Source organism: Protopterus annectens, chromosome 15.part0 (genome assembly GCF_019279795.1).
Source record: "Protopterus annectens isolate FY-2018-M chromosome 15.part0, PAN1.0, whole genome shotgun sequence".
Taxonomy (NCBI): Eukaryota; Metazoa; Chordata; order Ceratodontiformes; family Protopteridae; genus Protopterus; species Protopterus annectens.
The window spans coordinates 462,852,819-462,865,613 of NC_056749.1; the positions used below are offsets into that span (position 1 = coordinate 462,852,819).

General features: G+C 38.8%; 1 protein-coding gene across 1 annotated transcript in view; it reads right to left on the reverse strand.

The window, feature by feature from the left end:
* The window catches only part of TMEM164 (transmembrane protein 164), a 1,027,811-nt gene that overhangs the window by 614,815 nt on the left and 400,201 nt on the right, over positions 1-12,795 (reverse strand). Inside the window, exon 2 of the mRNA XM_044057200.1 lies at positions 3,951-4,000. Within this exon, the coding sequence (XP_043913135.1) occupies positions 3,951-4,000 (50 nt within the window). The remainder of the gene's footprint in view (positions 1-3,950; positions 4,001-12,795) is intronic.

Here is a 12,795-nt window from a genome sequence, read left to right on the forward strand (position 1 = left end):
CTGTCTTAAGAAGTGTGAAGTTGGCTTTGGAGAAGTTTTTTACGGTGGTTTCCCCAATTGGGGGTGAGGTGGGATGTGGATGTCTAGGGTGATTAGCTTGTGGTCGGATCTGACCAATGAGGAATTGACCTCTGGTGTGGAACACCAGTTGCCCATGTTGGTAATGACCAGGTCTAGGATATTACTGCCCCAGGTGGGGGTGTGAATAAGTTGATCCAAGGCGTTGGAATTTATGAATTCCAGAAAACATTGAGCAAAAGAGTTGGTACATGAGTAGTTTTCCCAATTAATGGTGGGATAATTGAAATCGCCCATTATTTGGTTGTTAGGTTGTACCTTAATACTTTCCAGTGTATCAAGAAATGAGGAGTGGGAATCCTGGGGCATGATGGGGGGTCTGTATCAAGCTACAATTTGGATTGCTGTCTTGCCCAGAGTTAGTTGCACTTGGATAATCTCGGATGCATTATGCTGTTCAACTAGCCTGGAGATGCGGATATCCTTAATGAATATGGACACGCCTCCACCTTTAGTGCTTCATTCTGGGTTAGGTGGCCGAAAGGTGTGTTATGAATTATAGCCTGGTAATGCAGGGGTGCTCTCTGGAGCTTTGAACCAGGTCTCTGTCACTGCACAGATATCGATGTTCTCCATTTTAAGAAGTGCCTCGAGTGAGTGCATTTTGAGGTTTAGACTTCTAGCATTGAGTAGCATTACCCTCAGATTTTGCTTGCTTGTACCTGTTACGGTGGTGAATTTGTCATTTGAACCTTGCCTAAAAAAGGCACTATAGGGTGGGCAAGAGCCTTAGCCAGTATGCAGAATCCCAAGGGCGACAGGTGTAAGCCATGTCTGGTAAAGCATCGTGGTCTGTCGATCATGTCATCCCAGGCAGACAAATACTGGATCCCCTTAGAATGACACCAACAGCTTAGCCAATTGTTGAAGTCAATCATTTTGTCCTTGTACTGTGGCATCATTCTGAATGATGGCAGGATGCTACTCAGGGCCAGGGTCATACCTGCCTGGGCTACAAGATCGGAGAGCTCCTCCAGGTCTCTTTTCATGTAGTCCAGGGAGGTACATCTCAGGTCATTCACACCAACATGGTCAATGACAGTGTCATATTTGTACTTACTGTGGAGTGACCTGAGTGCGTACGTTATGTGGCGGATCCTGGCACCTGACAGTAACTTTCTCCTTGTTTAGCCTGGTGAGTGGAATATGAGTGTGCCTGACTTTAGAGTCACCTATGACTAGATTGTTGGGTACGTTGTTATGCCTTATGGGCTGTGGTTGAGTGGCACACAGAGTTTGTGGGCTGTGTGTCATTTGGGTTGTGCTGGGGGGGGGTGGAGTTTGCTTGCGTTTCTGCTTTGGAGGTCCCTGATGCTTGGGCAGGTTTTTATTGAGAGCCTCCGCGAATGTAGGTGTGTGTTTTGTGTTTCTATGTGTGTGTTTTGGTGGTGTAGGTTTTGAGGGACTATGTGATGAGTGTGGTGTGGTGCAAGTGTTTACCTTTTCCTCTTGACTGTCTAGTCCAGTCTTGGGTGAAGAGAGCTTTGCTTCCAGTTTGGCAATATAAGTGCATCTCTCACAAGTTGTAGTGTTGGGTGGTAGGAGGAGAGGGTTGTCTGTGTAGATGAGGCAATTGCTGCATTGCCCCAAGATGCCCAGATTAATCAGGTAGACAGGAGACATCACCGGGAGCTGACTCTTAGACATGCCTGGATAGGTGCTTATTTATTAAGTACTAAAAACTGCTTTCCTCTAGACAAGTGTGGAAAGTTGAGTGCTGTAGTAATTTGCAACTTATTTATACTTTCTACAGAAAAGCACTATAAACTACATTAGAAAATTAAGTTATTGTACTTTGACCCTCCCAATCTGAGGATTCTTAGGAATAATATATTCACATACTGAGGACTACTTACTTTGAAGAGCATTTTAATTGCATTATATGACACTTTTTCTAATGTCTAACCTTCTGTGGCGGAGGGATATGCAAGCAATTAAATCCTTCTTGGGAGGTCACAGAAAATTATACTTTCCTGTCCTTACATGTCCTTTTATATGCCAAAAACGGAAAAGGTCACATCACAGGCCACAGGAAACACATTTTACTGAGCAAAACAGTTTACAATGGTGACAACAATTGGAACAGAAGGAAAAATATATAAGATTTTAAATTGGTTTTCTTTAGCATGGTGATCTCCCCACTCTACCCTCGATAAAACATCCCAACATGTGATGACTACTCCCTATTCTTTGGTCACCATCATCCAAAATATATACAGCCTGTCTTTTCTGAAACTTCTTTGTAAAATTCTATTTTTGGTACACTAATGTCATTGGCATAATGAGAGCATGGTAATGTGTCCATAAGACTTAAATGAATTTGACACTGCATATGTGCATTTATGAATGAATTTAAAAGAAAGATTTTCGAAGAGCCTTTAGGTTGTTCACTAAAGAACAAAATACTTTCGCTGACTTATCTTAAATACAAGTCATCCTCAACAAAACGAGGCATTAACTGGAAGAAAAATCAAAAACAAAAAGGTATGTGTATATAGTCATGTTTTATATCCCTCAGTCTCCCTGAAAACACTGTTTGTGTGCAAGCACGTCTATTACCAAACACAGGCAATGAGAACGGGAAGACATATGTATGGCTCCCAAATATACAACAATGTCTAGAAGATTTAGCATTTTTTGCTTGAAAGCGTTGCCACAGAATTTTTTTTATATCGCAAGCAGACTGCAAATAATTTTTCCTCAGTTAGATGGCAAATGGAGGTGTGACGGGGACGAACCAGCATATGTTCTGGGAATTTAACAAGTTGGCAGACTTTAAAAATTCCCCACAAAGTACTCTGTCAGATATATTGGGTGAACAAATTGGTGTAACTAAGGAAATTATTAGCTGGGATACAGAATCTGAAATTGCCTAGACATAGTAAGGTCTTGTTAAGTTTAATTTTGGTGGCTGCCAAAAAGGAATTATTAAAAATGGAAATCAAAGACTAAACTGACTGTATCTGAAGTAGTGAATACTATAAAATAGATAAATTAACTGGAAGTGGGACCTTTAAAAAAGGGTAGGAGCAAATTACTTAGAAAAAAATGGAAACTGTAGGAACAATACATGCAGAATAATGTTTTGCAGGAGGAGTGAAGTTTAAGGGAAGGCAGAAATTGATCAATTTATGTAATGTTGAATTGAAGATAACTGTATATAAAAATGTGATGCATAATGTTTGTAACTGTGAACCTCAACACGGTTTGTGTTCTTTTATATAAATATGTTTGCCTATGTCTCAAGCGATAACTAAAGTGGTTACAAAAAATAAAAAAATAAAAAAAAAACACAGGCACTGTGACAAGTACATTTACCTGCTTTCCAGTACAGAAATATCATGAAAGATTATCAAGAAAAGCACACAAACAATATTTGCCAAGTTGCTATTGGCCTTGCCCTTTAAAACACTGTTGAATCATTCAGCCACAGAGTACCCCTATTACTACGTAGTGTGCACCCACCCCCCAAAAAAGGTGCTACAGTTCCCTCAAGAAGCAGAATATTATGTAATAACTTAGCAGTTCATTTCTGTAACAACTGGATGCTAATGTTTTAGACTCGTATATGAACTTTACATAACCACAGTGAAAAGCCAACCCAAAAGAATTAAGATACACTGGTGCAGCTTAACAAGTAAACTGTGCTGCACATTTCAGTTTACCTGTGAGATGTCTAATACCAGGTCCCGTGATAGATGGAGTACACAAACCAGCTAACTGTACTACTTGAAGTGGGCATATGAAAAGAATACAAATGGACAAAATATAGACTGGGGAAGGTAGTCAGCTAGTCAACTACCTATATGAAGAAGGCATTGGTGAATGAAAATTTAACATATGTATAGATACATGCAGCAAGAAAAACTTACCTAAAGATGATCATTGCAATTTTACATGGTGGACAAGCAAGAAGAAAAATCTGAAAAGAAATAAAATAAATAAATTAAACACAAACGGTCCAGAGTAGCTTGCGCTTTTCTTTTAACGACAGAATTGCTGCTATAATCCACAATTACCTCCATAGACAAATAATAAACCAAGATATTCCCACATTCAGTACAAGTTGACCTTTTCGTTAAGCAAATGGGTACTTGCGTATTATCGTAACCACATTTCTGTGGCAGCTGTAAGTAAGTACACTTTAGAACATGATAGATGCTGGAGAGAAAGCATACTTGCATGCTCTCTAGCGTATAACATGTTGAAATGTCTACGCTATTTAATGAAAATTACACCCAGAAAAAACAACAAATCCTTTCCTTAACTGACACAAACATGCTGAAAAAGCGGTCAAATCCAGTATTACTTTAAACTATTCATTCACAGTCAACCAACGAAGTGTTACAAAGCGTGGTTGTGATAATACTTTGTACTAAAACAATCAAGTCTTCTGCTATATGTTTTCAGTTAAAATATTGCTGGTGTGCTAGAATTTATTTATTTTTGTACAAAGTATTATTGCAACCATGCTTTGTAACGCTTTTTTGGTTGCATGGACGACAGTTTCAGAGACTTTGGTTTACGTATTTTCTCAACCATGCATTCTCGGCAGCATGTTATTTCACTGAGAATGGAATGCTGACGAGAATGCCAGGTTTCCATCACACAGTTAAACTGCTGGAATGAATGCGTGGTTGCGATAAAACGTTAAGTACCAGCAAATGTTATACTTTCTCAGATAATGGAATTGTGCCTACAAAACAGCATGCAACTACCTTCACATGTAATTAGCATGCCAGAATATTAAGCAGAACCTATCAAACAACATTCCCTTCAAGAAAGTGAGGGGGATTCAATCCCACAACCCAATGGTAAAATGGAAAATGCTTGAGCCCATTATCTCTGAGGGTGTATAACTGTTAACCCTCAAACAGAAGGAATTACTGTGCCTTTTTTGGCACTGTGCTGTTGCTGTATTATCAGCACACAATTTCCTAATGGCACAAAAGCCTACTTTACTGTTCTAGCATCTCACAGATGTGCGTCATTCAAAGCAAACACATTTAATATGCAAACATTCACATCAACATCTGAAATAACCTCTGCAACAACCTATGTGAACAGCAGTTAAAAATCCAGTCAAAGTTTTATCAGGCAGTTAGAAGTTCATGTTCTTAACATCTAAAAATCCGCCTCCTCATACAGACCCTTAGAAGGGTCTCCAGCTGACGTCTCCCCTTATAACACTAGCACAGGCTACCCTACTAACACTTATCTTCAACTATCCATCACTACCTTGCTATGTCTCACATTCCTGCTCTACTTATATTTTACCTGGCTTTTTTTATTGCACCGTCAACTTCAGCCACAAATTCAACTACAGTGAGGAGTTGTATAACTGTTTAAATTTACTACTGACATGAACCTGACATCTATCATATGTAGATACTAATTTTCTACTATGCCGCACCCTTACACTGTTGTAAAAAGTCTGCTTTTGTGAGGTTAACTCTAACGCTCTTAACCAGATTGCGTATGTTATTATTACTATTATTTTAACTGTAAATGAGATTGTCTGGACCTTTTCTTCCCTGGGCCTTCCCTATAAATGTGGTCTCTTGCTACAGAGATCACATTGTTTAGCGAAAATAAAGAAAAATTAAATTCACAGCACTTACTGTCAACGATTCAAGCTATACAAGTAGTACAATACAACAAGGCAATGTTATGGAAAAATTCACAGAACAGATAAGATCAAAAGCTGTGCCACAGCTCAGATCCTTCTCTTTGCCAAGATCCATTAAATGACAACAATCAACCCCAATCAGCAGATGTAAAACATTGGGAGATAAAATATTACAATGATTTAATGCTAGTAGATAAAGTAAACAAAGTCACGACTGAATGGCAACCTTCAACCAATTCTTAAACTGAAAAAACACCACAAATGCATGCAACTGGTCACCATAAAGGAACATTTCTTCTTCTCATATTCAGTAAGCAGCAACATACATCTCAACTTTTTTACTCAAATTTGTGCTTTTGTCCTCCTATTATTTTTGGCTTTGTCCACAATCAGGGACAGTTTTTTAAATATTACTCTATTTCACTTAAAAAGTTAATAGAACTACATGGTGTTCCATCAATACTGCATTTTCTGAAGAAAAAGTATGAAAGTGTAATTATTAGCATTGCTGACTGACTGTCTATTAAACTGATGATTGCAATCAAAAAATGAATAGGAGCAAGACAGGAGGAGGATGATGCAAAATTAGGGAGAATTGAGAGGTATCTCAACTCTGGAGTAAGTTGTATGTGCACTAGCTCCAACTACTTTGAAGCAAAACTTCATTTGGCCATCAATGAACAGCCTGGGCCCAGCTTTAACTGCCAGAATACACCTTACTGAAATTGCTGGTTTGTACATTGATAGGTACATATTAACAGTGGCGTCTCTGGAAAAAATCATTTACGAACATAATGCATACATATTGTTTTTCTTATAAACTTCAGTACTATCACTCCAGTCATTTATTAACTTTACACAACTGATCTTTTACTCATGTTCTCCTTACTCCTCCTCTCATAATATTTGCAACTTTGGCCCTAAAATCCCACTCATTCTCAAGCTCTTAAATCTGTAAAGGACACAGACTATTTCTCTATACTATCAGACCTCTTATTTACTTTTCTCATTCCAGTCTTTCATTCCTTATCTCATAATGTTAGCTGCATGTAGTACATTAATGATCTTTTCACTTGTTTAACACAATCCCCTCATCTTTTTAACATCCAACACATGCCTCCCTTATGAATTCTATTACTACTGATCACACATTCCCACCCTCTGCTTACTCCCGCCTCCCAGTTTACCTTCCCCTTTTTTCCTCTGTCCTTGACTCTGGGTTTTCTTTCTTTTTTCCTGCAAATACTAGCCCCTACTACTAAATTAGATACAAACAATTTATGGTGGGTTAACAAATGAATCTGTAAAGTAAAATTGTGTAGGCAATTTAGGTAAATAATAAGGCACTCAAGTACATTCACTGATTCCATTATGAGCAAAGCGATCTTCACTGCAGGTCTTATGGCCAGCCCACTTTCTCAGAGCTATACATGTCTCTCCTTCTCATGCCAGGATAATGCTGCCTTCTCATGGACATCAGCACATCCTTGCACAAAGTTGGCATTCAACCATGTCATCATGTTTCTTTCTTGCCGCACCTTAGGTCGAAAGCACTGTAATCTCTTAAACAAATACCACTTTTGACTTTTGCCTTCAAATGTTCAGTCAAGCATCAAAATAATACAGTCCTCCGGAGGCAGATAAGCACAAAAGATAAAGAAGGTGAGATCAGGACAGGAATAAGGAGGGAGTCGGGAAAATGGAATTTGGCTACCCCTCCCCTACTAGTAATAACCCCAAAGTAGGAGGGTATGGTGGGAAGGGAGTAGGACTGCAACAATGAACAGACTTGAACATCTATTTATTTTATTTATTTTACATTTGTTGACCGGGCTAGTCTAACTGGATACATGTCCATTTTCAGTAGAGGCCCGGGGAGATAAGCTCCACTTTTAACTAAATAAATCAAGACAGAACAAAAGTCCAAAAAAATATCTAAAACACACATACTTGAAGATTTTCTTCAACAACTTGAGTTATACAGAACTAAAATTATACAGACTGACTACTGAGTTTAACAAGGCAAAATACAGTACTATTACCAAGGGAAAGTGATAGATATTCACCATAAGTATATTGGGTAGGAATGTACCTTTACAATGATGTATATAGGTTATAAAAAAATAGAACACTGAGAAATAAGAAAATCATTAAATATATGTACATGAAGAAGTAATAGCAGTCATAGTGAAAGAAATAGTTGGTCTATATACAAGGTGGAAGACATGAGCTCACTGACGAAAGAAATGTTGTAAAGAGCATACTCAGTGCTAGTTCCTTGGGAATAAAATACTAAGAAGGGAGTGAGAGAAGAATTTACTAATTCTGCAAAGTGGGTTATTGGAGGAGAGTTATAGAATAATGTTATACTGGGGAGGGGGGGGTTCGTCAGGGTTAGTACAAGGACATACCCATTGTGTTTTTAGTTGAATTTTTAGTTGCTTTTTAAAGAGTGGTAATGATGAGAGAGATGTAAGTTTAATGGGAAGCTTGTTCCAAATCTTCCCCACTGAATTAGAGAAAAGAGAATCACCTGCCTTGTTGTGGGATTTCTGGATGGTAACCAGTAGTTTATTTGCTGAGCGAAGGTTAGTAAGGTTTGTGTAGGGGGAGATGAGGCTACTGGGAGTAGGAGTATTTCTAGGCTGGTACAGAATCTTATGGGCAATGGAGAGTTGTTGAAATTCTAGCTGGTTATTTAGTTCTAGCCATCCTAGAAGTTTGAGATTTAGACAATGATGAGTTCTAAATGGGGACCCAGTAGCAAACCTGGCAATATTGTGATAAGAAGTGGTCAATTTGTTTAGGTTGCTTTTGGAAAGATTAGTATAAATGGGTGAGGCATAGAAGAGGGTGGAGATCAGATGGGTCTGGGCAATAGTAGATCTGGCTTCTGGGGTGAGAAAAGGTTTTATCCTATACAAGGATCCAAGTTTTCTGTTTACTGTTTTAATAGTGGCATTATTATGTGAGTCAAGGTTGAGGTTGTGGTCAATCAGTACACCTAAGAGTTTGGTAGTTGGGTCAGGAGCTATGATTGTACCATCAATGGATGTAATAGAGAAATCTATTGGAGTGGATTTAATAGTTGGAGTAAATAGTAATAGTTTTTTTTTTGGCATATAGGAGGAGGCGATGTTGCTGGAACCAGTTTTCTACCAGGTTAAATACTGTTTGGGTGATGGACTGGAGTTCAGATGAAGTGGATGCTTTACAAATCAAAGTGGAGTCATCTGCATATTGTATCCTGGTAGGTAGAGATAAATTAGTAGAAATGTCGTTAATGAATATGGAGAAGAGTAGAGGTCCTAGGGTAGAGCCTTGAGAGACACCAAGGGTAATAGGGAGATGTTTGGATGGGTTATTATCCCAAAGGACAGCCTGCTGTCTACTGTGCAAGTAGGACTTGAACCATTGTAATGCCTGTGTGTCAAGTGAGAATGAATAGAGTATGTTGAGAAGTATTTGATGGTTAACCACATCAAAAGCTTTCGATAGGTCAATGAACAGAGCAGAGGAGAGCATGTTATTGTTTCGATGTTTACTAATGCAGTCTGTAAAGGATAGGAGAGCAGTGGTGGTACTGTGGAATGGTCTAAAACCATGTTGACAGTCAGCTAGAAGGTTATTTTGGAGAATGTGGTCAAGAAATTTTTGATGGATGCATTTTTCCATGATTTTGGCTAGTGGTGATAGTAGGGCTATAGGCCGAAAGTTAGAGAGTTCAGTTGAGTTACCACCCTTGTGAAGTGGGATTATGTGAGAGATTTTCCAGGGTGAAGGAATGGAGCCTTCAAGTTATGGTTCTATTAATTAGGATAGAAATGGGATAGGCAAGAACTTTTGCAGCAGTTTGAATGTATTCAGGTAGTAGGAGATCAGCTGAGGGAGTATAAGGTTTAAGTTTATGAAGTAGAGTATAGATGAGGGCTGTAGGAATAGGTTTTAAGTGAAAGGTAGATGGTAAGGTTGTTAGGGAGGATGAGAGGGTAGAGTTAACAGGTGGTAAGGTGTTAGCTAGAGATTGGACAGTTTCAGTAAAAAAAGTTATTGAAAGCATCAGCAAGCTGGTTTGGAGAGTTTAGAGAGACCAGATGGGGTTGGTGTTTTGGAGTGGCCTGGATGTAAAAGTTTATTTATGCCTGACCAGAAGCTTTGGGGTTGATTATGGTGCTTTTTCTGGAGTTTAAAGAAATAGTTTTTTTTATCCTGAACTACTGATTTTTGGTGGCATTTCTTAGCTGTCTAAAGTACTGCTGATCAATTGGGTCTTTAGTGTTTCTCCATTTGGACCAGATTTTACTTCTTTGTAGGATTTGCTGTCTGGTTTCTTTAATAAGCCATGGGGCTGCTTTGCTTCTAGTTCTTATAGAGCGTGAGGGGGCATGGAACTCAAGAATTTGTAGGAATTTGGAGTTAAAATAGGATACTGCTTCATCAATTGGCAGGTGCTTTAAGGGTGACCAATCACAGGCTTGAAGTTCTGCTTGAAAGGTGGCTGGATCAGAATTTTTTTTGTTGCGGGTGATTTTAAAGGTAGTTTGGTTTAGGATACAGGATTTTTGTCTACATAAATAGGTAAGTGAATGGTCACTAATATCATCAGGAAGGTTATCTACTTTGCAAGAGGGTGGCTGTTAATTAAGATCCAGTCTAATATACTTTCTTTGCAGCTGGGTTTACAGATTCTGGTGGGGGTGGTAATAGTTTGGGAGAAGCCATAGAGGTTTATATGGGTTACGGGTTTATGAGTGGTACAGGTGTTCCTGTCTACTAAAGTCACCGAGTACAATGGTTTCTTGAGGGAAGGATGTTGAAAGCCAGCACAGGATACTTTCTAAGATGTTGATGTTATTGCCTAGGGTAGGTAGGAGCATATTATGTATATAGATTTAGTAGTATTGAGCTGGAGCTTGGAGATAAGAATTTCCACATTAGTATCTAGAGGTGGTTGTCCTAGTAAAGAAGTGACCTGTAAATGAGATCTGTGCAGTATTGCTACCCCACCACCCTTTTTGGTAGTTCGGTCTAATCTCAAGATATTATAACCAGGTGGGAGTATTTCATTGTCTTTTGTAACAGGTTAGGCTTCTGTTAAGCATAAGATATCAAACGTGTGTGTATCTAGTAGTGCGTGTAGTTGGCTTACTTTATTGTTAACACTCCTTATATTGAGATGAGCTATGAGCAGAGAATTTGGGGTTATACAGGGAGTGAATTACATCTACTAAGGCAAGTTACTTTTGCAACTACACTATATTTTTTGTGTATTTCACTGTTGCAGTTATAAGCAAATGGGGAATTCCCAAAGCTGTTACCCCCACAAGGGAGAAAGGTGGATTGGCTATGTTGCACAGGAAGACAGGAGCATACCCGTCAAAACAACACAGGGACATTAAGTCCTAATTTATGAACTACGGAACACGTAGCTACTTCATAATACCACCACTTCCAGAAGACTGTAGTGGAAGCTGTGCACTTGGCAGAGTAAGCCTTACCTTTTTAAGTAATTACTTGCTAATGACATTTGTAATAAGAGATAATGCAGCTGCCAGCCATTAAGAAACAGCTAGTTCTGAGACTGGTAAACCTTTTTCTTGGGAGCAAACGCAAGGAATTCTTGGTCAGATTTTACTAATTCCCCTTGGTTTTGTCCAGGTAAAGTTCTCAACTGTCCATGCAGATCCAAAGTATGTACAATCCTATCCCTTTTATGTTAAGAGTTTAGGGGAAAATGTGAAGCTTTATATCAAGGTTCAAAGAAACTTCTGTAATGACACGTTGCATGAAAGGGCATCGGTCTTCGGTCTCACTCTGTCTTTACAGAAATGCAAAAGAGGCTCTTTTGTACACTAGAGCTTTGAACTTTGAGGTCCACCTAGGAGATGTAATGATAATAAGTAGCACAGCTTTCCAAGTGAGGAATGTGAGGTGTGGTTTAACAGCTGGTAGCATGAGAAACAAACCTGCACGTAAGCAAATGCTCGGCTCAAGGAAAAAGACTCATACAGGAAACAAAAAAATAAGAACCAGCAAACAGTGACTGGAATAAAAATCTTGTATTAAGTGAACATAATCACAGCAATTGCAGCAGTTACAAACCGGTTTCGGCTGGCAAAGCACAGCCTTCTTCAGTGTACAAAAAGTCATGACATACAAAGCTGTATATATACAATAAGCAGAAATCATATTGGCTGAGTCCTAAAGATGTTCATTAAGTCCCGGGGGGAATAACCCTTCCAGTCTAATGATCCATTTCTTTTCTTTTATGTTTAATATGGAGTGCCATCCAGTTTTATTGGCCCTATTTCCAAATAGTGTGTCAATAATAATGAAGTTAAACTTGCATGTTGGATGAACTAGTTTGTGTTTGTAAAGGGCATTGTGCATCCTTTTTTGTTTGATGTTACTGATGTGTTCAGAGATACGTATTCTTAGAGGTCTGGACGTTTGTCCCACATAAAAAGAGCCACAGTTGCAAGAGGCCAAATAAATGATCCAATCACTGGAACAATTGGAAAAAAAGTTTAGGTCAAAAACCTGGGGACAGTTACGACTGGAGAATTGTTTGGACTTGTTTATATATTTGCAATTGTTGCAATGTCCACATGGAAAACAACCATGTAATGGTTCACCAGAAAGTGTTGTTTGTAATAAATCATGTGTGTTATTGTCCCTATGTTTGTAATGATTGAAAAAAGAATTGAGGTTTTTGCCTTTCTTGTAGGAAAATAGGCAATTGTCAGGGATGATACTGGTGATGTCCGAATCACATTGTAGAATGTTCCAATGCCTCCGTACACTTTGGATGAGGCGGTTGGAATTACGAGCATATGTAGTCGTGAATCTGAGAGGTTGAGATGGTTTAATGACATGTGTCTTGTATGTAAGTAGCTCCATTCTCTCCATAGAACACACCTTGTTACTGGCCATGGATATATCACCACTTCTATACCCACGGAATTTGAATCTAGTGGTTAGATCCGATTTATGTTTCAAATAAGTAGTATCATCTGAACAGATGCGTTTAGCACGTATGAATTGTGACTTAGGGATATTGCGTGCTATGTGAGGTAGATGGTAGCTAG